We start from the raw sequence: 25,960 nt of genomic DNA, 5'->3' as shown, positions 1-25,960 counted from the left end.
ATTTATCATCTTACACCAAACAAAATCATGCCATCCTTGACAAAGATATTGAGTAACAATAGGTAAAAATAAGAAAATCTGGAGCAGTTGTTACAACTAAATAAGCCAAAGGCAGGAGGATACATACTGCTGGTGAGGTAACCGAAGACAAAGAGAACAGTCTGTCCTCAGCTTGGAACTTCCTAGATCGCTTTAGGCTGCAGGCACAGGATTTCACCATTGATGATTGATAATTGTAGTAACCAAACTAATTAGTAAGAGCAAGATAACAAAATAATAAAATCCATAACTTCGACCATGTGGTTGAAACCTATAAAAATGGCAACATCTTTTTTATCAATTATAAAAAATGGTAACATTGAATACAAGTATCCTACAAGTGCTTGGATGCATACTTGCTGAAGATGTCAAGTGAGAAGAATTGTGTGACGAAATATTTATAGGAAACCATATTGCAGAATACGGAGCAGATAGGTATCAACGACCTCAACTTCAAATTTCCTTCCAATATTACATAAATATATATTAATCTACAAAATTAGCTTAATTCTTTAAGTCATAAAACAATCTCTTAATTGTACATTTACACATATATAATCAATGCATTCTAATAGTATTATTATATTCAAATCAATTATGCAATAATCTTCCAGAATGTTTGGCTCCACTTGAAATGAAAACACCCCTAAATTTGATTTGTGTGTTAAGAAAGTGGGTGTAGAAAAAGAGATAACAAGTTTAGGACCCAGATTTCATCAACTGCTTTCCGAAAGTGTAGTGTTAGTGTATTACTAGAACTTGGCAATTTATTTCTCTTTTCTTAGAGTCTGCATTCTCACCTATGTCCCCTATCTTCTGCTTGTCATCACCAGACATTTTAAGTCCTTACAAGAGTAGGTAATTCCATTTACAACTTTTTTCCCCAAAGTGGCTACTATTAGCCTAGTATGAAAGTTATATTAAAGTGTATATTGTAAAAAGGGTAGGATAGTCCTTTTATCTTCCTTTATTTGTAGACAGGGGCATATATGTAATTTCCCCCTTTCTCTTCTAAGTAATTCAAAGATGGGTCGACTGGTTGAGAGGTCGATTGACTCACTACCATTTGAACCCTATTTCCTTCCCTATAGTTTCTCTTCTTCTTCCTCTTCTCTATTTCTCTAATTGAAGCATATTCCACCTTCCTTTTTCATTTTTTGTCTATTAATCTAAGAGGTTTGTGAAAACACATGGTATTAGAGCACTAGTAGTCGACAGATTCATCCCTAACATCCTGCTCCATCGTTTTCATCTCAAGCTCATTCCGTACATTGAAGGAAGGGAAGAGGACCCAAGAGGGCTGATTATTTCTTAGGAAAGGAGACTTTAATGCCTCAAGCGGTTTCAGTTTTTGTGTTGTGGGTGGTTTTCTAGATGCCCTCTACTCAGCAATTCAAAGAGAGGTTGAGTTCTTCAGGTGAGGTATTGCAGTTCTTTTTGTTTGTGTGTGTGGTTTGGTTGACATGTGTGGTGTGGTTATAACCTAGTTGGAGGTAAGTGATAGTGGTGATTGCTTCAGCAAGTGATAAGCTACATTTCTTGTGATTCTTTCAACTAGAAATCAGTGTGGAGACAATTAAGTGTGATTATTTGATTAAAACACTTCTTTTACCTAGTTTTCAATTTTCTGTTAGTAACTAAAGGAACCTTTGTCTCATGGCCACCTCTACTAGTAGTTCCTGATCAGCTATGGTGAAACAATCTGATTTGATGAATGTTCAATTAGCCATTGTTAGGTACAATGGTACTATCTATATACCATTGGTTAAATCTGTTGAAGTTTCTCTGATTGGGAGAGGGAAACTAAAGTACATCACTAAAGACAAGCCCAAGGTAGGATCTGAAGGGTATGGTGAATGGGTGCAAGAGAATGCACAGATTATGACCTCCTTATGAAATAGCATGGAAAATCACATTAGTATCAATCTTATGTTCTTGGACATGCAAAGGAAATTTGGGAGCATGCAAGGCAACATAGTTGTCAAGCCTGTCTAGGCATTGCCTAGGGGACTAGATGCTTTTCAAAGAGTGCCTCGCCCAAACGCCAAGAAAATATATGTTAGGCACATGCTTAGGGGACTGAAACAAATATATAATATTTATTAAATAAAAATAGATATAAAATATATAATATTTTATTGATTGGTTTTAGTTTTTATAATAGAACCTGTTGCATGTTATCATGTTTTTGTTGTGAGGAAAGTAAAAACAAAATAATCTTTTAGGGTTTCACTTTGACAAAGAATCAAACCGAGGAAGATGAGAGAACAACAGCCCCCCTCCTCCTCCTTATTGGACTAAAAGTCTAAAACAGGGGTTCTGCCCCCTTCTTTTGTTCTTAAATTTATTGCGTGTTTTCAGCTTTTCTTTCTCTCATTATTGGTGTCTGAAACAGGGCTCTGCCCCTTCTTTTATTCTTCATATTCTTCTTTATTTTAGTATTTTTTCACCAACTTTTCTGGGTCTAGAACAGGAGCTCCGTCCCCTTCTTTTGTTCTTAATTTCTCGCATTTTTTCAGCTTTTTTTGTTCTCAGCATTGGTGTCTGAAACAGGGGCTAAGGCCCTTCTTTTCTTCTTCATATTTCTTCTATTTTTTTAATATCTTTTCACCATCTTTACTGGGTCTAGAGCAGGGGCTCTGCCCCTACTTTCCTTCTTCATTTTCTTCTTTTATTTTAGTACTTTTTCTCATCAAGCAACAAGAAACACAAGCACAAAAGTAAGTGCAGACTACATAAAACCAAAAAAACAAGTTCAGAAGGGGTAGAAATCCATCGGCTTCTTATTTTTAAATTCCATCGCCTAGGCGATGGCTGGGCACCCGCCTAGGCACCTGGGCGCCCCATGGTTGCTCAGCCTCGCCTTGGCACCTTGAAAACTATGCAAGGCAATTGTATTCAGGGAAAGATGATGTAGCTCGAATCTATCAGTTGTATCAAGATTACTTTGCTCTCCAACAAGGTAATAAAAATGTAGAGGGCTATTATGCAGCCGTGAAAAAGTCTAAGAAATGAATTAAATGCATATCAACCACTTGCAACTGATTTGAAGACACAACAGGAATGAAGAGCATTTAGATGTGGTGAGATTTTTATCTGGCTTGAGGTCAGAATTTGAACTAGTTTGAGCCCAGATTTTGGGTAGTAGTGACCTGCCATCCTTATCTGAAGTATTTCTCATGTTAGAGGAGATGGATTTAGAGGTGGTAGAGATGGCAGCAATGTGAGAGGTGGTGGCAGGAATTGTAGTGGTAGTCATATACAAGTTCGATAGTGAACTCATTATGGTGTAGTGGTGGTCATATGCAAGTCTGACAGTGAACTCATTATGGTGTAGTGGTGGTCATATGCAAGTCTGACAGTGAACTCATTATGGTGTAGTGGTGGTCATATGCAAGTCTGACAGTGAACTCATTATGGCTGTGGAGGGCACATAGCCAATTTTTGCTATGACTTATATATGGACCCCATCAACTTGGGCTAATCATGCCATAGTTGGATAGCAGCTTTATGATAGTATTCCCCATGACTATCGATAAAAAAATAGCATTCCCACTGTAGAGAAGATGGAGGGTAGTTATGTAATTTTATCATTCTTTCTTGTATTTTAGTAGGTGCATACATTAGTGTACAGCTTCTTTAATTCTTTCGTAAGGACAAATTTGTCCATTCATATTTCTTTAATATAAATACTCTCTTTTTGGGTTGGTTCGATCAGATTGACAACCCTAACAGATCTAGAGTATTGTTCTTCCTCTTGTCTCTTCACTTTCTCACAAACTAACACCCACAACGAAGATTTCTGGTTCAGGAGGTAGTAAGAATAACAAACTTATTTCCACCACTCGTGAAAAAGGGAAATTTCATTACTCATCTTCATCCAGTGCTACCACCACACTTGTCAAATCAGGTATAGCTTGTCCTGTTTCCACTTCTAAGTCTAGTCCTTGGATAATTGACTCTGGAGCTTTAGATCACATGACTGGGTCTTCGGATTTATTCATGTTTGTCTCCTTCCTCTACATCTTAGACAGTTACCTTAGCTAATGGTACTTCTTCATCCATAGTTGATTCTAGTAATGTGTCTCTTAGTTCTAATATTACTTTAAATTCAGTCTTATGTCCCTAAGTTTCCTTTTAGTCTCTTATTTGTAAGCAAACTTACACAATCTCTGAACTATTCAGTGACATTCTATCCTTCTTATTGTGTCTTTTAGGCATGGTTCAAAGTATCGATAGAGGCATATCAGTACTAGAAACCATGCACGTTTATATATATATATATATATATATATTGTTTTTCTTTCAAATGTTGGTTTTTGGGGATGTTAACACTTGTAAACAGGTGTATCGGGACCCCAAAGATACGATACACCCAATAGTATCATATCGAAATTTTGCTCCTTTCTTTTAGGATATCAAGATAGAGAAGATGATTGGTAGAAGTCATTGTAAAGAGACTGGGCCGAATGGGTCCTAGTATATTCTCTTGTAATATTTTTTTCTATTTTCCTGTTAGCTAATGGGCCTCTCTTAATGGGCCTGTTATTTCTTTTTTGTTTGATCTCTTTATGTTACTGCCTAGCTGGCCGCCGACTTAAGGGCGTACTTGTAATTATTTTAACATTAATTTTTAGTAAAAAGGATTAGAGAAGAAAGGGAAGGATTATTCGAACCTTTCTTCTTCTTCCTCCTTTTTCTCTCTAATTTTTCAAGTTTACACCTATTTTTGAGGACTGGTTTACATCTGTCATGAAATTGGAGGATTGTACAGCTTAGATGACAATGGTCCACAAATTGCAAATTGCTCTTAATTCATCTCTTACTCCTCATCAATGGCATTGTTGTTTGGGACATCCTTCTCTCTGTATTTTGAAGAAGTTAGTTCCTTTCCTTCCTCAGAGTCAATTTCTCAGTTAAAATGTGAATCATGTCAACTCAGAAAACATCAGAGTACCTTTTGTTCCCAGAGAAGATAAAATAGTCATGAATCCTTGTGATCTTGTTCATTTAGATGTATAAGGTCCAAGTCGTGTATCATCCTACAATGGATTTAGATATTTTGTAACCTTCATTAATGATTTCTCAAGAATGACGTGAATTTATTTAATGAAAGATTGTTCAGAGTTATTTTCTATATTTCTCTCATTTCATGCTAAAGTAAGAAATCAAATTTGATCTATGCGTTAGGGTATTTCATTTTGACAATGCTAAAGAGTATTTCTGTTGAGATTCAACAATTTCATATGATTTTCTTGTTTATAATCATTAGTTAGTGTTATTGGGCCCAAGGCCCATTAGTTTATGTTGCTTTTTAGGAATTGTTTTTATGTTATAAACAGTATCCACCCCATTAAGAAAACACCAAGTATAAAAAATCGAAAGCGCCCCCTTCCTAGGTCAAAAATAAAGAGTCCTACTACAAATCTGCAATCAAGACTCCTCCTCCAGTACTTCCTGATTTTGATGATCAACCCAATATCTACACAAAGGGTTCTAGATCCACCAAAAAATCCAAGATTTGGACACTTTTGAAATCTTCAATCAGCTCTCTAACTCACCATGCAATCGGCTGATCTAGGGTTGCATGATGGAAGGCTCCAAAAATCCCAAAAGTTGCTCTGATACCAAGTAGGAAAAGAGAAAACAATAATCTGATTTGATAACAAAAGAAGAAAGAAAGAAAGAGTTAATAGTGAGAAGAGAAGAAGAGATGGGGAAAAGCCAATAATGATCTGGCCACCCCACTCATTATCTTATACTCATAAAAAATATTGATTACAAAGAGTAAATATGCCCTTAATGGGGTGGCTACTATTCATAACATAAAAACAACTCCAAAAAAAACAAAACTAATGGGCCTTGGGCCCAATAACACTAACTAATGATTATAAACAAGAAAATCACAAGGAATTGCTGAATCTCAACAACTTCCACGGTAGTTTTAATCTTACTTTGATACACATAGCGTTATACACTAGTCTTCTTGTCCGCATACCCCCAGCAAAATGGCATGGCTGAAAGAAGAACAAACACATAATTGAGACTGCTTGTTCCCTCTTGATTCAGATGTTAGTTATATTGAAGTGATCTTGTTCTTATTGCTTCTCATAAAGTGCATGCCCGCTTCCATACTTGATGGACAATCTGCTTTCTCTCTTTTATTTCTTCATGTTTCTCCCTTCACTGTTCAGCCTCGGGTGTTAGGGTGTGTTTGTTTTATCCACAAGTTAGGTCCCGGTCATGATAATCTTGATGTCTGGGCTATCAAACGTCTCCTCCTTGGTTACTCCCGCACTTAAAAAGGGTATAAATGCTATGATCCTATTCTTATTAAGGCCTTTGTTGCTCCTAATGTCACTTTTTTTGAAAGTTTATCCTTTTTTCTATGGATAGGAACCCTCGGCTTCTATTCCTCTCCCATCAACCTCTGGAGACATATTTATTCCACTACCAACTCTCAAGGATCCAATTAGGCCATTAATTCATAGAGTGTACTCAAGACGTGAAAAAGAGCCTACTTCAATGCCACCAATAGCTCCTTCTTCGGCTTCCAATCTCCCACTAATGCTTCCACCATCGACAAATCCACCTCAGTCAAATTGTTATCTTCTCATCGTTGTTCATAAAGGTAAGCACAAATGTACTTCTTATCCTGTCTCATGATATGTGTCTTTTGCTCACCTATCTCCTTCCTATCAGCACTTTGTTTCTCTTCTCTTTTTGGTTTCTATTCCTCGTTCTATCTATGTTGAAGTCATTTTTTTATTCAAATAATCTGTAATAAGTGGGCTAGCTAGTCTACTAGAAAAATCATTAAAATTATAAAAAAGTATCCTGTGTGGGAGTTCTCTCTCTTTAAGTGGGGAGTTCCCTCTCTTTAAGTGGGAGGGACAGGTGTCCTTCACCTAGGAGGAGTGGGTAGTTACATAACCACCCCACTCCCTATTTAAGCTCCTTAAGAGGAAGCTAGAACACAGACACATAGAGAGACTCTTCGGAGAAATTTTCACAAGAGATTCTTAAGGAAAGCAAAGATAAGGAGAGAAGAAAAGAGAAGTGCTCAAGGGAAGGCAAGGAAGGAAAAGTCTCACTAATACAAGTAGAGAAAAGGAAAGTCCTCTCTGTGAATACTTCCTATTTATGTCTGCTATGTATCCTTCTTTCTCTCCCTTTTGTTATTACTTTTGAGAAAGGAAAAAGAGGGAAATAAACCATCTACAACCAGGTGCCTCTACTTGGTTGATTATGGTCCCTCTTTCAAGACAAAGTTAGGGAGTAAACTATCGACAGTCTAAATCTCAAAGGCTGATTATGGTTCCCATCAAATGAAAATGAAGAGTGGAGGGATGAAAATCGTCTACAATCAAATATTCAATTTGATTGACTACGGTTCCCTTTTTGTATGCAAAATTCCAAGGAGTAAGGCTGTCTACAATCAGAATTTCATCTGATTGACTACAACTTATTATGAAAAAAGGAGTGAGAAGCAAATTTTCTTCGTATTAAATAAAAGGGAAATGTATTGCTGTATAGTTCTCAATTGTGTTTTCTATTTCTTTCTTCTCATTCTTGTACATCTGATGTAAAAGAAAAGCAAATGAAAAGTTCTTTTTTAAGTATCCTATTATTCTTTTCTTTTGTTCTATGTGTTCATTTCTCCAAGTCAGAATCAAAAGGTGTTCTCTACTTTCTTGTGGGGATGTAATTAAGGGGAACAATATGGGCCTTACCCAAAATAATAAAAACTCAATCACTTGATTGAGTGAATTATGTTGCATGAGAATTTATTAAAATTTTCACACCAACAATCTAAGAAGTCCTTGTTTCTCCTGATTAGAAGAAGTCTATGGCTGAAGAATTTTGTGCTCTTTCAATCAAATCACAATTCACACATGGGACCTTACTTTTCATCCTTCTGGAAAAGTAAGGAAAAAATGTATATGAAACAACCTCCTGGGTATGTTGCTCAGGGGAAGCAGGGAAGGTGTGTAGATTGAGGAAGGCGATATATGGATTGAAGCAATCAATGAAGGCTTACTTTGGCCATTTCAATATTGTGGTGCAGGAATTTGGCCTAAAGAAGTGTAGTATTGGTCATTCTATTTTTCGCGGAGATACTTCTTCTGGAAAGATCATACTAGTAGTATATGTGAATGATATTGTTCTCACTGGTGATGATGTACAAGGAATTAGTGAGCTGAAATAGTTTTTACAACAACATTTTCAGACCAAAGACCTTGGTCCTCTTAAGCATTTTATGGGAATTGAAATAGCCAGAAAAAGTGGGGAATCTCTCTATCTTAGCGCAAATATGTTTTTGGATTTACTAGATGAGATAGGGCTGTTAGGATACAAGCTATTTGAAACTCCTATGAACCCTAATGTGAAGATTACTGATACTCAAGGAGAACCATCAAGTAGGGGTTAGCATTTGGTTTATTCGGTTCCAAATTTTAGAAAAACCGAAATTTTCGGTTCGGTTTTCGGTTATTTCAGTTAAAACTGAATTTTAATAATATATATTATAACATATAATATTATAAATTATAAAACATATATTATGAAATCAAATTTCAGTATATTATATATTAATATATAAATATATAATAATATTATATATTATATGTTACATATTATATATTATATATTACATATTATATATTACATATAATAATAAAAAGTTTGGTTAATTCGGTTAACTGAAATTCTAATTCTAAAAACCGAAACCGAAAACCGGTAATCATGACAGCCGTCGCCAAAGAGGGGCAGACATGTAATTTACCTTTTTTATTACACAAAGCATAAATACTAGTGGGAGTCTTCAGAGACCTCACGACCTGATCTTCTCACTGTTCTACTTGCTGAAATCAATCTCTCATGTGACTGATACACATCAAACATCTAATCTGAAGTATTCTTAAATCAACAACTTGTTATCAGAGCCAACTAGCCAAGTTTAAATCCAGCTTACTTTCTCATGCAATCATAGACCAGCTGATTGCATGACATAATCAGAGGGCTGGTTTGACAACTTTTGGAGATCGACTACATCTGCCCAGGAGTCTGCCTTGGAGAACAGCCCAGAAATTGACGAACAGACTAGAGATTTTGGTAAGGGTTTTCAGGTTTTGGTTGTGTACCTGATAGATTATACTTTTTCCAGTTTTTCTGGATTCATTAGTGATCCTAAAAGAGATCAACAGCAGCAGTTATGACACTTCAATAAACAAATGAGGATTGCCACATTATTGCTTTATTTTCAGGACCAGCAGGGATGGGCGACTCAGTCAATACAGAGCTCCAAGCAGTACTACAAGGGTTACAGATGGCTAGAAGCCTAGAAATTCGAATATTAACAAATTGCTTATTGAAGGGGATTCTAAGATCATAGTGAGGTGGCTGAAAAGCCCAAGTACTGTAAGAGGGACTTTAGGGAGGCTATCAAAAGGTTTAAATGGCTGTCTACCAATATGGAAATCCAGATTCAGTGGAAAAGGAGGTTGACAAATGGGTTAGCAGACTACTTTGATAAACAAGGGGTGAATAGGATTCTCTGAGGCTGCACCATGTGCTTATTCAAAAAAAGGGCCCAACAGATTCAGGCCCATAATAAAGGAACAATAAGCCACCCATAGCAAAGAATAAATAAAGACTCATTCCGATTCCTTCCTTCCTACAAGTTATTTCGCAGCTATGGAAACTAAAGTACTAAAATAAGCTTATAATGAAATTATCAATAACCTTTTGAAGTTGTCCATCAAAACATATTGATTAAAATGCACATATATCAAAATCCACCCTTTAATTGGAAACTTGAGAATAACATAAACTCATGTATGGATATAAAAAGTGTAAAGACATTATTCTTGTCACAAAAAAGAGAAATTCTAAGCCACATACTTGGTTGTGCTCTTTGATGAAGCTAGAAACCCTTCAAAACCTTTCAACACATTCCCACATTGGTTTGAATCATGCAAATAGCTTGTCTCTAACTCGTAGACCTAGAAAAATAGAAAGAGATTAGGCTCTAAAAAAGAAGAAAAAAAAAGAAATAAAATAAAAAGGGGGTTACATCTTTGATTTGGATTAGACCATAGTTGGTAAATACATTTACAGCATACATACAATACAGGAAATGTTCATGTCAAGAATAAAAATGACAGGCAAAAAAAATCGGTCAAATAAACATACTATGGTTAAAGGTCAATCAAATACATATAAGTTTTATTTAAAATTTTCAAAATTAAAAAAGGGCATATTATATAATATGTAATGTCAGTGGAAATGTTGGTCATCCAAATATAGGAAACATGTCAGAAATGTCGGAAACATGGAAGGAGATGGAGATGGAGAAGAGGTTCATGGAAGCTGCACGTTGAAGGTTGAAGCTAAGGAGTTCCTCTTTGAAGAAATAATGATCAGGGGTGTGCTGAACTTGAAGATTAGGGAAGAAAAGAAGGCAGCTGTGTCTCTCTCCTTCATCTTCTCGTTGCCCAGGTATGAATGTCATTTACAATTTTGGTACTGACTTGTGTATTGAGCCTGCTATAGATACCCTAGCGTCCTTGTTTGAGGAGGTGGTGTTAAATATAAGGGCAGAGTTGAAGGAAAAAGTGAGGAGTTAAAAGAAAAGGCTAGATCCGAATTTAGAACAGGTTTGGAATAGGAGGTGGAAAGAATTGGGGGTTGATTTGGATGGACTTTGAGGAGCTTAGTCGGGAGGAATGTTATCTAGAAGAGAATACCAGAGAGGTTAGAGAGGAGATAGATGCTATAGTAGAAAATGAGGGTACAAGCCGGTATTGACTCAAGTATGTGGCAAGAGTGGTAAAAAGGCTACTCACGATGAAAGAGAGGGAGATAAGAAGTTATATCATAGGAAAATTGAGAAAAAGAAAAGAAAGAACTAAGGTGGGAAGATTAATTTCTGACATTGAGGGGGACATAGAATTCAATAGAAGGGGAGATAGGAGGAAGAGCTCTAAATAAGGAGAGGAGATTGGCGAAAGAAGGGTTTTGAGAAGTAATGATGAAAATTATCAGCTGGAATGTACAAGGTTTGGGGAGTGCAAGAAAAAGAAGTGTGTTAAAGGACCTACTTAGGAGAGAAAAACCAGACATTGTGCTACTGAAAGAGACAAAATTGGCAAAGGTAGATGAGAGGTGGATCAGAAGTTTTTGGAGATCCCGTGGGGTAAGGTGGTCCTCGGCTCCATCCTGGGGAGCTTCAGGGGGAATTGTGACAGTTTGCAAGAATAAGGTTTTAGAACCTGTTGAGGAATTCATAGGAAGATTCGCTGTCTCTATCAAATTCAGGAATGTGGAAGATGATTTTACTTGGTTGTTAACTAATGTGTATGGCCCTAATTCCTATAGAGGAATGAAATGTGGGAGTTGTTTGCAATCAAAAGTTTATGGGACAGCCCTTGATGGCTGGGAGAGGACTTTAATGTAATAAGATTCTCAGATGAAACTAATAACTCCCGATAGTCAATTACAACAAGCATGAGAAAGTTTAATGACTTCGTAGATGCTTATGAGTTAAAGAAAATCCCACTTTTTCAAACTATCACTTGCTCTAACCTCCAAGAAATCCGTTGTGCTCAAAGCTGGATAGGTTCCTTTCCAACCTAGCTTGGGAGAATCATTGGGGTAATCCGGTTTCTAGAGCTTTGCCTAGGGCAATTTCTGACCATTATCCAATCAGGATAGGCATGGAATCTTTGTAAGTGATCCTAGACCTTTTAGATTTGAAAACATGTGGTTAACACACCCGAGGTTCAACGATAAAGTGAAGGAGTGGTGGAATGAGTTAAGGGGCATAAAATGGAAGGGGGTGAAATTCCATAAGAAACTACAAAGATTAAGGTCAAAACTGAAGGAATGGAATAGAGACAATTTTGGAAGAATAGAGGAACAAAAGTTGAACCTAATCACTAAGATAGAAGAGTTAGATGAGAAGGAATCCCAAGGATTATTGACTAAACAAGATAAAGAGTAGAGGAGACTAAAAAAGGATCTGGAAGATGTGCTACTAAGAGAGGATATTTATTGGAGGCAGAAATCAAGGCATTAGTGGATTAAGGAAGGTGGTGGGAACACCAGATTCTTCCATGATGTGGCAAGTGGACAACAAAGGAAAATTTTTGTAGCCAAATTAGAACTAGAAGGGTAGATAATTACTAATCAAGAGGAAATGGCTAGTACCTTTGTCAAATCATTTCAAATTCCTTTATGGAAGACCTGTAAATGAGAGACTACCTTTGGAAGGGATGGAGTGGCCAAATTTGGGGGAGGAAAAAGTTTGCTAGTTGAAGAGAAACTTTGAAGAAGAGATTAAAAGGGCAATGTTTTTGATGGATAGATCCAAGGCACTGGTCCATATGGGCTTATATTGGCCTTCTATCAAGATTGTTGGGAGATCCTAAAAGATTATCTTTGTGAGGTGTTTTAGGAATTTGTTGATAATCATATAGTAAGCCTAGGAGTCAATGCTAACTTTTTGGCCCTAATTTCTAAGAGGGTTGATGCTATTCACCCTAAGGACTTTAGACCAATTATCTTGGTGACTAATATCTACAAAATTGTAGCTAAGGTACCATCCTTGAGGATCAAAGAAGTGCTCCCTTCCTTAATCAATAAAGCCCAAGGGGCCTTTGTACAAGGAAGACAAATTATAGGCCAGATCCTAGTAGCCAATGAGTGTCTAAAGGAAATGAGATCTAAAAAGAAAGGTTTTGTCTATAAGCTACACTTGGAAAAGGCCTATGATTTGGTGGACTGGAAACTCCTATCCCAAGTTTTGAGAAATTGTGGATTTGGAGAAAGATTATGTAAATGGAATTATGGTTGTGTAAGCTCTAGTCACTTCTCTATCTTGGTCAATGGAGTGGTTAAGGATTTCTTTCCAGCTCGTAGGGATGTGAGACAGGGGGATTCTCTTTCCCTATTCCTCTTCACTTTATCAGTTGATGTCCTATCGAATGATCTCAAAGGCTGATAGGGAGAGATTAGTAAATGGGAGGGAAATAGGTAGGGATAGAGTATCAATTACCCATCTTCAATTCACAGATGATTTACTAATTCTTTGTGAAGGGGGAGACCATGAGAAGGTGAGAAATCTTAAGATGTTGGTGAAAATATTTGAAAGAAAATCCAATTTAAGAGTAAACCTTGAAAAGAGTACTCAGAGTGTTCTATATCTTTCTGGCCAATGACCTACTTGGGACTTCCTTTAGGGTCAAACCCTAGGGAGAGTAGTTTTTGGTGTCCAGTTGTAGAGAAACTTGAAAAGAGATTGGCAACATGGAAGAAGAAGTACATCTCCTTGGGGGTAAGAATCACATTGATTAAAGCCACCCTTGCTAACTTACCAACCTATTTTTTTTCCTATCTTTAGGATTCCTTCTAGGAAGGCCATTTGTTAAAGTGGGAGGTGGTGTATAAAAGCAAAGAAGAGGGAGGGTTGGATAATAGGAAATGTAATGCAAAAGAATATGGCTTTATTGGGAAAGTGGTTATGGAGATGGCCATTAGAGAGAGAGAGAGAGAGAGACTATGGCATGAGATGGTAAGAAGTATTCTTTATAGATAAAAACTCAATTGATTTCATTAGAAGCAATGATAAATAGTCCATTACAAGCATCCCAATATGAGGTGCGAGGTGCAACCTCACTCATTAATACAAAAACATCATAAAGTTACAAGTGGGCCCAGTACAACTGATCCCTAGTTACTCCTTGTATAGCTAGAGAATCAACAAAAGCATTTGCCTCCCTTCCCACCCATTGTATAGTTACATCCATCTGCTGAGTTATCCATTTGAATTTCTTCATTTCATTTCTGTAAGCCCAAATCACTGAACCTGGGTTTTTTAGCCAACCCACCACCACCTTGAGTCCCCTTCTATCACCAAATTTTCCAATCCTAACTCTCTTGCAATCTGTACGCCTTGTAGGGCTGCGTACGATTCTTTCTTTAAGGAGTCTCCATTCCCCACTGGTCCTGAGAAGAGTGCTCTTAAATTTCCTTCCTTGTCTCTGATGACCCCTCCTATTCCAACTAGGCCTGGGTTGCCTTGACCACTCCCATCAAAGTTTAGTTTCAGAAATCCTTCAATGGGAGGAGTTCAAGCCAACCTTGCCTTAACCTTTTGCATTGAGGTAAAAGCCACTAAAGGCCAATTCCTCCAAATACCATCAAATGTGAAATTTTTGAATAGTTCCAACGTCTGTAGCCAGTGTATAACCCTAGTCATTACACACTCCACAATTTGTCATTTGCTCCTTTCTTTCTCTTGGAAGATTCTAGCATCTCTCTCTCCCCACAAGGTCCACACCACTATTGCTCTAGTGTACCTCCACATTACTCTTCCCCTCTTCTTCGGTAAAGTAAAGGTAGATGGGTCAAGCAGCATTTTTATCTCCGTTGGCATATTCCACCTGCACCAAAACGAAGAGAAAAACCAATCCCATATATCTATAGCAAATGAACAGGAAATTAATAAATGGTAACAAGATTCACCATCAGATTTGCATAGAGTGCACCAATTCGAGGAAATACACAAAAAAAGGCCTCTTCTTTTGCAAATAATCCAGAGTATTAATTTTCCCAAGAGCCACTTCCCAACAGAAGGCATGAAATTTAGGGGGAATCAGCGGGAACCACACTTCTTTCCAAGGAAAGGACAGAGAAGAAGGGGACTGACAAAGAGCTTTAAAAAAGGAGGCACAAGAAAAGGAACCTTTGGAGTTTGGGAACCAAATTCTTCCATCTGGACAAGAAAGCTCTAAGCAAACACTATCAAGACGAAGGACAAGCTCTGACAGACAAGTTGCTTCCTCATCCCTCAAATCCCAATTAAGACTCAAAGGCAATGAAGGAAGAACCAAAAAATTTGAAATGGCCTTATTTTTAAACAATGAAATAGAATACAAAGAAGGAAACACCTCCTTTAAAGGCCAGTCACCAAGCCAAGTGTCTTCCCAGAACCGAATTAAATTCCCTGAGCCAACATCATACCTTATGTACCTGTAAGAAGTATTCATGGTCATTCAAAGAACAGGTGGGATGTTGGAGTATCTCGGTGGGCAACTTTGGCAACACCTTGCAAGGCAATTCATAGTATTCTTCCTCAAATTTGCAACTTTCTTAGGTATAATGTGTGCGATGGTAATTCAATCCTTTTTGGGAAGATAATTGGGTTGGAGAGTCTCCTCTGAAGGACATATTTCCATCCTTAATCACTATCTCTCAGTATAAAAGTGAGCCTGCGTCAAAATGTTGTTACCCTCTTGAATCTCCTTTGGCACCTATCTGGAATTTTGGATTCCGTGGAGGTTTAAGGGATAAGGAGGTTAAGAGTCTAACCAACCTTTTGAGCCTTCTTGAAAAAGTCTATCTAGATCCCTCTGAACCAGACAAAAGGATTTGGACACCTCTGCCTTCGGGTCACTTTTCTTGGGCTTCCTTCTTTAAGACTCTGTTGTTCTTCATCCCAACAGGTTTTCCCTTTTAAGGAGGTTTGTTGTAGGCCAGTTCCCCCTAAGGTGTTGAAATTCAGCTGAGAAGTGTACTATGGGAAGTAAACTCCCTGGATAATCTACAAAAGAGAAGACCTTTCCCTTGCATCTCACCCAACTGGTGTACTCTTTGCAGGTCCCATGGTAAGGATTGTTACCATTTACCAATCTCCTGCTCTTTTACTGCAGAATTGTGGGATTGGCTCTTCTTGATCTTTGGGTGCAGGTGGAATAGGCCAGAAGAGGTAGGCATGCTCTTTGATCCTTCCTTCTTTACTTGGCACCATCGAAGAGGAAGAATTATGTGGAGGTGTGCAAGAGCAGCTTTGTTATGGACAGTGTAGGAAGAAAGGAATGCCAGGATTTTCCAAGAGGAGAGCGCCAACAAGAGTTAACGGAGTGTATTTTGTATAGATCTATCGTGTGGCTGAAAGCCCTAGACTTATTTCATCAATCTTCCTTTAATGATCTCTGGAAGAATTGGGCAGCAGTGGCAAGTTGCTCCTTTGTGAAGAAGAAGGTGTGTTTGAGTTGGGAACCACCTCTTGAAGGCTTCTTGGAACTGAATTTGATGGCAGCGGCCAAGGTAATCCAAGTCCATCAGGAATGGAAGGGGTTCTAAGGAATGAAAGTGGAAATGTGACTCTCTTATACTCTGGCCCTTTAGGTGTGGGGGACTCCACTAGGACAGAACTACTAGCTGCTCTTCAAGGAGTACAACTTGCAGTACAGTCAGGACTCAGGAGTGCAACATCTACCAATAGAAGGAAACTCCAAGGTGGTTGTGGGGTGGCTGCAGAACCCAGAATCTGTGACTTGGTGCTTTAAAAATGAACTTAAGAAGTTTAAGTGGCTGACAAGGAACCTGTATATTAGAATACAATGGGTGGAGAGATAAGCTAACTCCATGGCTGATAGTCTAGCCAAGCAAATAGGAAACACTTGTATTGGGCATATTTGTAATCTGATGTTGATTTGATTGCTTGGAGAGGTAACAGCCCGTGCTTCTCCATGGGATATTTGTATCCGTCATTATCCTTATTTTAATAAAATTCTCATCATTTATCAAAAAAATCTATACATATACGTAAAAACATAAGTATATTTTTTAATATTTTAAATATATACTTAAAATTCCTAAGTTTGGGTCCCATACCTTTCAAAATCCAAATTATTCACATATTATACGTTTCCCCCAAATCATTCATGTCTATTTCTGTATCTTTGAAAAAACACAATTCGGGACATTTTCCTCAGAAAAATCAATACACTTATAGTATATGTTTTTATCAGTGATGTTGAAATATCATTATTAACTTGTAAAAGTAATAAGTGATATTTTTTTTGATAAATAAGTAATAATAAGTGATATTTAGTTATTTAAAATACTGAATGTGCCCCTACACCTCAATATCCTTTTGAGTTACCCCTCATCTAGCCCAAGATGGGTTCTTTTCTTTTATTTAATTACATATATCAGTCTAATTTTCTCTCTGTGTTCCCCAATACAAGTTACCCATACTAGTACCTTGTATTGCAAGTCGATATGTCATTCTATTTGTTGATCTGTGTGTCGAGGTGAATATCAATCTCAGCTCTCTTGCTAGTTGCCTGACCTCTCTCATAGTGTGCCAAAACTGCAATGGTGCTGGAGTGTTGTGCTTGAGCCATCTAATTATTACTTTTGACTCCCCTTCCACTATCATATATCATAGTTAAGTGTCTTTCTTATTCTCAAGCCCTAGAGTACCACATAGAGTTCTGCTTGGATCAAGTTTCCAATGCAAATAGGTTCCAATTAGAGCACCACAATTGCACTTTCATGATCTCTAAACACAAAAACCAATACCCAAAAAAACTTTGGGATTGTCCAAACTACACCCATCAAAGTTCAATTTGATATAGGCTGTAGGTGGTGGGGATCAAAGATGCGTAGTAGTACTTCTAGTTGAAGACAAGGCTGCAATAAACTGTAATCCCCTTAAGATATCATCCACCGAGAATTGTTCAAATAATGCTTTTAACCCAATGAGACAACTTCACTAAATATTTTCAATCAATGCATCTTTAGTTTGAGCCTTGTCCATAAAAATTCTCACATTCCTTTCTACCCAAATTGCTAATCGAATGGCAACCCTTGTGCATCTCCAAAGTATATTCCATATTTTCTTGGATAAGGAAAATTATGGTTCCTCAAACATGCTTTTCATATCCCTAGGAGATTTCCACCTGAACCCAAAAGGCAAGAGAAAAACTCCCAAATGCTAGAGACATAGGAACAGAATATTAGTAGGTCAAGTGTAGTTTCATTACCTGCCATGCCTAAAAGGCAATCACATGGGGACAAACACTAGTTTGGCATTCACTTATGAAAGATCTCTCAAGTATTAGCCCTTTGATTTATAACTTCCCAATAGGAAGCCCTTCTCTTAGGAGGGTATGGTCCTTCCCAAATTGCATTAGCCAGAAAAGCCCTTGACGGAGAAATCAAATGTAAGATGGCTTGGAAGAAAGAAGAATATGTTTGAGACAGAAGCAGTCTCACATCTCACAATCCCTTAAACACATGTCCAATACCAACCTTGAGGCACCCAAAAAGACAAATTGGGAAACAAATTTATTTTTATTCAAGGATAATACATAAATACTAGGAAACCTCTCTTTCAGTGGCAAGTTCCCCACCAATCTAGGATAATACATAAGTTTATTTCCCGAGGTACATCATATCAACTAAAGGCAAGGAAAACATTGAAAAAAACAAAACAAAACAAAACAAAACAAAAAAAAAAAAACTGAAACTGACTTCTAAAGTGATGTTAAAGAGGCCCTAGGATCCATGCTTGCATCCCAACCATTCCAAATCAGGGTAAACCCATCTAGTTTGTCGTGAGGATTATTAAATTGTTATTTTATAGTTGCTGTTAGTAGGTTGTCCTCTTAAGATGATGTCAGTTAGTTATTTTCTTTCCTTCTTATTAGTTTGTTTCTAGGGAGTGCCGCCAAACTTGTAATTTCCATTCTTTTTATATTAAGTTAATATAAATAATGAACTAGCGGCAGCCATAAGTAGGTTTTTCTTTTTCTCTCAATCATATCTTCCTCTTCTTCTCTCTCTCTCTCTCGTCTCTCTCTCTCTCCATGAATGATTACATGGTATCAAAGCTAGATTCTGGGCTATAAAAGAATTTCGGTCTCTCCTATTTGAACCTGCTTCGTCCTCTTTTCCTTCTTTGATTTCTTGGACATGGAAGACAGAGAAACCCTAGCAGACTACTTGCGGCTCTTCCTTTGGGTTCTTCCTTGGTCGTAATATCAAGGAAACCCTGGTCGAAGAAGGGCAATGTAGAAAGAGACACCCCTTCTTTTTTGTTCGATGCTATGAAGTCAGTTTCTGGATGGCACCTTCGCACAGGTGTTGGATAAGGTATGTGTTCTTGCTTTTTTGTTTTTGGCCAATGGTGTGAAGGCCTTATTCCTTGGTTCTATACATTCGTTTGGATGCTAGATTGTTAGACTGTATGGGCTGTAGTCGGACTGATAGTATACTATTCTAACGTCTGCCTTGTCTGGTGTTGGATTGTTTATCGGACTGGTTTAAGACTGAACCATCACAGAGTTGATTTCAGCAAGTTTTTGTTGTCTTTTCCACACCCCAGAAGTAAATTTCTTGAGGGTTGGTATTCTGTTTGTGGTTGTTGTGTAGTTGTGTGGGATTTGGACTGATTTCAGCAGTAATTTATGGCAAACTATGATTCAACCTCATCGAGGGTTACACCGCCCCGCAGCACAGCTGGGATGGGAGGTGAAAACATGATGTTTCCTATGCCTATTACCCCTCTAAATAGTCTAAACTACCTGGAGTGGGCTAAAAGTGTAAAACTTTATGTAACGGCAAGGGGAAAAGCTGGTTACATAAATGGAAGGGTGAAAGAACCCAAGAGTGAGACAACTGAACATGATAGGTGGGATCAAGAAAACAGTATGGTGATGTCTTGGCCCCTTGCAGCCATGGAACCTTATGTGAGCAAACACCGCTAGTGAGATCTGGGAATAGGCCAAAACTACCCATTCTGAGCAAAGGCATTATGCCAAGGTTTACCAATTGCAAGCTGAATCCTCAACCTCTAAACAGGGAAATCATAGTTTGTCCTCCTATTATTCAGCCCTTACTTCCATATGGAAAGAATTGGATCATTATCAGGCTATAGAGTGGAAACACGATGATGATGCTAAGGCCTACAAGAATCTGGTTTCTCAGCAGCGTGTGTTTGCCTTCTTGTTGGGACTGAACCCTATCTATGAACTTTTGAGAGTTCAGATCCTAAGAAGTAAAGAGTTGTCGTCGGTTCACGAGGTATACTCCCTTGTTCAATCGAAAGAAAGTAGGCAGAGTGTGATGGTTACAGTTGAGGGGGAGCAACGAGTTGCTTTGGCTGCGATGAGTAATAACAACATGGGGAAGAAAAGTGACACCAAGAAGGCTGATGATAAAGACAAGTTGTTTTGTAACCACTGTCGGCGCTCATGGCATACACATGACACATGTTGGGACATTCACGGGAAACCCAAGTGGGCAGTGAAGAACCAAGAACAAGGTAAAGGGCAAGGTCAAAAGAAGATGAACACAGCACATAATGCAGCACATGTGGCAACCCAAGATACTCAAGTTTCCGGTACTACCCAAGCCCACCTTACTAATTCTGACCCCAAGGAAGATATAATGTATTCCTTCAGAGACCACTTGGAGTCTTATGGTAGGGCTTTGTGACAGATGGATAGCTCAGTCACTGGTACTCCTACTTCATTTGCATCTACATCAGGTAATACGCCTTCTGCATTCCATGTCACTCCCACTGGTTCCCCTTGGATCACTGACTCAGGGGCCTCTAACCACATGACCGGTAAGCCGAACTTGCTTCAAACTTATAACCTTTTGTTAGGAAGGGATAAAGTGAGGCTTGCAGATGACTCATTCTCCTCCATTGCAGGCCAAGGATCAATATCTCTTCCCCATGGCCTTAACCTGAATTGTATATTGCATGTCCCTCAACTTCCTATAAATTGGCTTTCAATTGGTAGTATCACAAGCTCTTTAAACTACAATGTAACCTTTTTTCTTGACTCATGTGTTTTTCAGGACCTAACTTTTGGGAGGATGATTGGTAGAGGGAGCCTAGTGGATGGTCTCTACATTCTCGACAACAAAGCTGGTCTCTCGGTGTCATCCTCAAATTCACATAGCCAGTCAAATAAGAGTCAAATTTTTTTGTGGCATAGTCGGTTAGGTCATGTTTCTTTTGAAATAGTAAAGTCTTTGTTACCGGTTTTATTTAAGTCATGTTCAGTGTCAGAGTTCCAGTGTCAAACGTGTCAGTTGAGCAAACAATGTAGAACAACTTTTCACTCAAATAATAAAAGATCAAGTGATCCTTTTCATGTTGTGTATTATGATGTATGGGGGCCTACTACTGTAATCTCTGAGGGCGGATATAAGTACTTTATCACATTGATCGATGACTACTCTCACTATACATGGGTATTCCCTATGTGTAGTAGAGATAAAGTTCCAAAGATTGTGAAAGACTTCCAGAGGATGGTATTTACGCAGTTCCATGTTGAAATACAGATCTTCCAATTCGACAATGCAAAAGAATACTTCCATGGTGAGCTCAATGAGTTCATTGCCTCCCACAGATCTATTCATAGGAGCTCATGCGCCAGAACACCACAATAAAATGGTGTTGCAGAAAGAAAAAACAGACACCTCCTTGAGGTAGCTCGCGGGATGATGTTACACATGAATGTTCCAAAAAGGTTTTGGATGGATGCTATACTTGTAGTTGCTTATGTCATCAATCGCATGCCCTCCAAAGTGATGAACTACATGGCCCCCCATCAATTGGTGTTTCCTCAGTCCCCTTTATTTTCTATTCCCATGAGAGTTTTTGGTTGTCGTGCCTTTGTCCGTGATTTGTCTCCGTCTCGAGTTAAGTTAGACCCTCGGTCCATTCCTTGTATCTTTCTGGGGTATCCCTCCTCTCAAGAAGGGTATCGGTGCTTTGATCCCGTTAGTCATAAGTTCTTTGTGTCTATGGATGTGTCCTTCTTTGAGTCTGAGCCATTCTTCCCTACTTCTCCTCAAGGGAGAGTAGTAGTGTGGAAGAGGAGAAGTAGGTTCAGGTCCGCCAAGTCTCTCTTCCTTCTATTCCGGACCCTACTCCTTTTCGTGTCTTCCAACGTACACGTCGTAGAGATCAGCAATGTGATAGAGATGTGGAGCAGCCAAACATTGAGCAACCGATGCCGTTAGACTCCTAGGAGGTAAGTCCAATCCCTGTTGCACCTATTGATACCCCTACTTCTACTGTGGATGACCTTGACATTCCTATTGCTCAAAGAAAGGGAGTCAGGTCATGCACTACCAAACACCCCATTGCCCAGTTTGTCTCTTATGATCACATTTCCCCCTCATACCGAGCCTTTCTATCTGCAGTTGATTGCATCCCTATTCCCATAAATGTTGCAGAAGCCTTAAAATGCCCCGAATGGACAAATGCCATGAAGGAGGAGATCAATGCTCTTCATAAAAATCAAACCTGGGAATTGGTGGATCTTCCAAAGGGGAAAGACCCCGTGGGGTGTAAGTGGGTCTTTACAGTTAAACACAAGGCAGACGGAACAATTGAAAGGTACAAAGCAAGATTAGTAGCGAAAGGGTACACTCAAGTGTACGTGGTTGACTATGATGAGACTTTTTCTCCAGTAGCTAAGATGAACTCAATTAGGGTTCTCCTGTCATTAGCTGCTAATTTTGACTAGGAACTGCATCAACTATACATAAAGAATGCTTTTTCGAATGGTGACTTAGAGGAGGAAATATACATGGTTCAACCCCTGGATTCTGTGCCAAGGGAAGTGAAAATAAGGTGTGCAAACTGAGAAAGTCTCTTTATGGTTTAAAACAATCTCCCAAAGCTTGGTTCAGTAAGTTTCACATGACAGTTCAGCAGATGGGCTTCAAACAATGTCAATCTGATCATACACTCTTTGTGAAGAGATGTCAGGAATAGGTTGTTGTATTGATAGTGTATGTGGATGATATCATCATTACAAGAAGTTAGAGTTCAAAAATACAAAAACTGAAACAATTCCTTGCATCTAAATTTGAAGTGAAAGATTTAGGTCCCCTGAAGTATTTCCTTGGAATTGAAGTCGCCCGCTCTGAAAAGGGTATCTTCATTTCTCAAAGGAAATATACCTTTGATCTATTACAGGACACAGGCAAATTAGGTGCAAGGCCAGCAGATACTCCCATGGATGTTGACCACAAGTTGGGTGACTGTGATGGTGAACCACTGAAAGATGTGAAACAGTTTCAAAGGTTAGTGGGAAAGCTGATTTATTTGTCCATGACCCGTCCAGACATTGCCTATTCAGTTGGGGTTCTAAGACAATTCATGCACTCTCCTAAGAAACCACACATGGAGGCAGTAGAGAGAGTTCTTAGATACTTGAAAAAGTATCCCGAAACAGGTCTACTATTCAGTAAACATAATCACCTAAAGGCGGAAGTCTTTACAGATGCTGATTGGGCAGGTGTTGTGGATGACAGAAAGTCCACGAGTGGGTATTGCACATTTGTGGGAGGAAACCTAGTGACCTGGAAAAGCAAGAAACAAAGTGTGGTAGCAAGGTCAAGTGCTGAAGCTGAATATAGAGCTATGGCACATGGGGTGGCTGAAGTCCTTTGGCTAAAGAATCTTCTAGGGGAGCTTGGAGTTGTTGTTCATAATCCTATGTCTCTTTACTGTGACAACAAGGCAGCCATAAACATCGCCAACAACCCTGTCCTACATGAGAGAACCAAGCACATTGAGGTGGACAAACACTTCATAAGGGAGAAATTGGGAAAAAGGGAAATCTGCATCCCTTATGTCAACTCCAAGGAACAACTCGCTGATGTCCTCACAAAAGGACTTCCATACTCGCGGCACAATGAGTTATGTGACAAGCTGGGCATGATAGACATATTCAGCCCAACTTGAGGGGGAGTGTTGTGAGGATTATTTAATTGTTATTTTATAGTTGTTGTTAGTGGGTTGTCCTCTTAAGATGTTGTCAGTTAGTTATTTTCTTTCTTTCTTATTAGTTTGTTTCTAGGGAGTGCCGCCAGGGGCATACTTGTAATTTCCATTCTATTTATATTAAGTTAATAAAAATAATGAACTGGCAGTAGCCAAAAGTAGGTTTTTCTTTTTCTCTCAATTGTATCTTCCTCTTCTTCTCTTTCTCTCTCTCGTCTCTCTCTCTCCATGAATGATTACATAGTTCATAGGCCCTTTCTTATTTCATCAACATCAGAAGGCTTCTCCATATCTCACACAAGACTACTCTCTAAGATTACCCAACCCAAGCCCTCAATATGAATTCAATGGGATAGAGTTCCATACAACTTTTTGAAAAAGGTAACAATCTCTTTTGTAATTCTTTCTATGTGTTTAATCTTTTTATTCCTCCCATTAGCTAGTGAATGAAACAAAAAATAGAGTTTCCATGCCCTTCTTTGATCCACTTGCACCAGGAATTTGTCTCCAATCTATCTTTCCAACTCAAAATTACACCTAGCACTTTTTTTCATTGATGTCTACTATCTTTGTCTCTCTTAGACATTTCTCTCCTTTCCTCTAACTTATCCAATTCTCAATTTGGTTCAAGATTGATTTCTTTCTCTCTAACTGCCTAAAGACTTCTTTATTTCATGATTGTAATTTTCCCTTTAACATTTGTAGTATCTTTCAAAATTTGAAACCCTTTCATCTTGCAACCACCTTTCCCTCCCGCCAAGGCCTAACATCTGTTTTGAAAGATGGATGGGTTAGCCAAATGTTTTTAATGCAAACAAGGGGTTGGACCACCACTAAGAAAGAAATGATGGATTAGAATGAGATAGTGATCAAATATTGGCATGGCAGGGGCAGAAGACATGGCAGGAATCCTTGGCTGCAAGGTGGGCAAGCTCCCAACAACTTATCTACCTTTGGGGGCTAAATGCACCTCAAAATCTTTATGGAATCTTGTTGTGGAGCATTTGGACAAGAGACTAGCTCGATGGAATTCCAAACATCTATATCTATGGGAGCCAAAACCACACTTCTGAAAAGTACATTATCCCAACTCCGAACCTATTCCATGTCCTAGTTTAGATTGCCATCAAAAATAGCGGAGAAGCTGGAAAGAGAGCAAAGGGATTTCCTATGGAATATGGAGAGGCTAGAAAAAGAAGAAGAAAATACACTTGGTAAATTGGGATCAAGTGTGCCAACTCATGGAATCTGGGGGGCATAGGAACTAAAAGTCACAAATTGGTAAATGCAGCATTAATTGGAAAATAGTTCTGGAGGTTTAGCACCCAACATCAAGGGCTCTGGAGACAGATCACGGCTGAGAAATTCAGAACAAGAAATTTTAGCTACCAGGTATTAGTGATGAGCCTTATGGCTGTTCCATTTCGAGGGGTCTTGGTAAGTTTCACTGAAATTTCCTTCAAGGAGTCGTGTAGAAAATAAGTTCAGGTGTCAGAGCAAGTTTCTGGAGGGATGTTTGGTGTGGTTAAAGGGTTCCCTTTTCTATTGTTTGTGCTAGCAATCAACAGAGATACCAAGGTGTCAGATTATTGGAAGTCACAAAAAGTAGCCTGTTGCCTAATCTTTAGAAATTAGAAGGCATTTAAAAATTTGGAAATAGAAAATCTGGATGCTTTGATGGAGACCCTCAATGGCATAAACCTACAGCCTACTTAAAATGATAAAAGAGTTCAAAGGTGGGAAAGGTCAGGAGAATTTTCTGTTAAATCTCTTTTCAACCAGCTGAAAAGTAACCCAGAGTCAGATTTTACACAAAAAGAGACTTTGCTTCCCCATGTTCCCTCCAAAGCAGCCTTCTTATTATGGTTGGCAGTATTAGGGAAGTGTCTTACCAAGGACAGCCAGACAGTTTCCAGAGGAGGGGTTTATCATTACAAGCACTCAGCTGTGTGCTCTCACTGTGGGGCAGAGAGGGAGACTGCAGATCACTTATTTGTACTACATTGTAAAGCTTCTTGGGAAGTGTATGACCATTTATGCAGGCTCATAAATATAAGCTAGTGCTAGCCACACTCTCTTAGAGAACACCTGAAGGGTTGAAGCCTTGGAGGCTGGGGGTCTAGGCAAAAAAGGAAGGTAGGTTTGGAGAACTATTCCAGCAGCTGCAACCTTGTGGTAAGAGAGAGATCTGAGAATTTTTTTAGCAGCTCAGGTGAAGAGCTAGTTAGAAAGGTGATGGGTTAAGTGGTAAATCCACTTTGACCCAACATTATCAGCTAGTTAATCTCAGTAGGGTTTCATTTTGCATTCAGA

At 38.6% G+C, this 25,960-nt stretch overlaps 1 protein-coding gene across 3 annotated transcripts in view; it reads right to left on the bottom strand.

The window, feature by feature from the left end:
* LOC148864978 (histone acetyltransferase subunit NuA4-domain protein) overlaps window positions 1-25,960 on the bottom strand; it is a 45,751-nt gene that overhangs the window by 6,527 nt on the left and 13,264 nt on the right. For all 3 annotated transcript variants that reach the window (XM_088979616.1, XM_088979615.1, XM_088979614.1), the window contains exons 3-4: window positions 9,943-10,043; window positions 128-197 (exon numbers count right to left, since the gene is read on the bottom strand). In XM_088979616.1, coding sequence (XP_088835742.1) covers window positions 128-197; window positions 9,943-10,043 — 171 coding nt within the window. The remainder of the gene's footprint in view (window positions 1-127; window positions 198-9,942; window positions 10,044-25,960) is intronic.

This window comes from Nelumbo lutea, chromosome 3, assembly GCF_056320005.1.
Source record: "Nelumbo lutea isolate HS-2025 chromosome 3, American lotus-T2T, whole genome shotgun sequence".
Taxonomy (NCBI): domain Eukaryota; kingdom Viridiplantae; phylum Streptophyta; class Magnoliopsida; order Proteales; family Nelumbonaceae; genus Nelumbo; species Nelumbo lutea.
The sequence above is the reverse complement of the archived record's forward strand: the minus strand, read 5'-3'. Positions and strand labels throughout refer to the sequence as shown.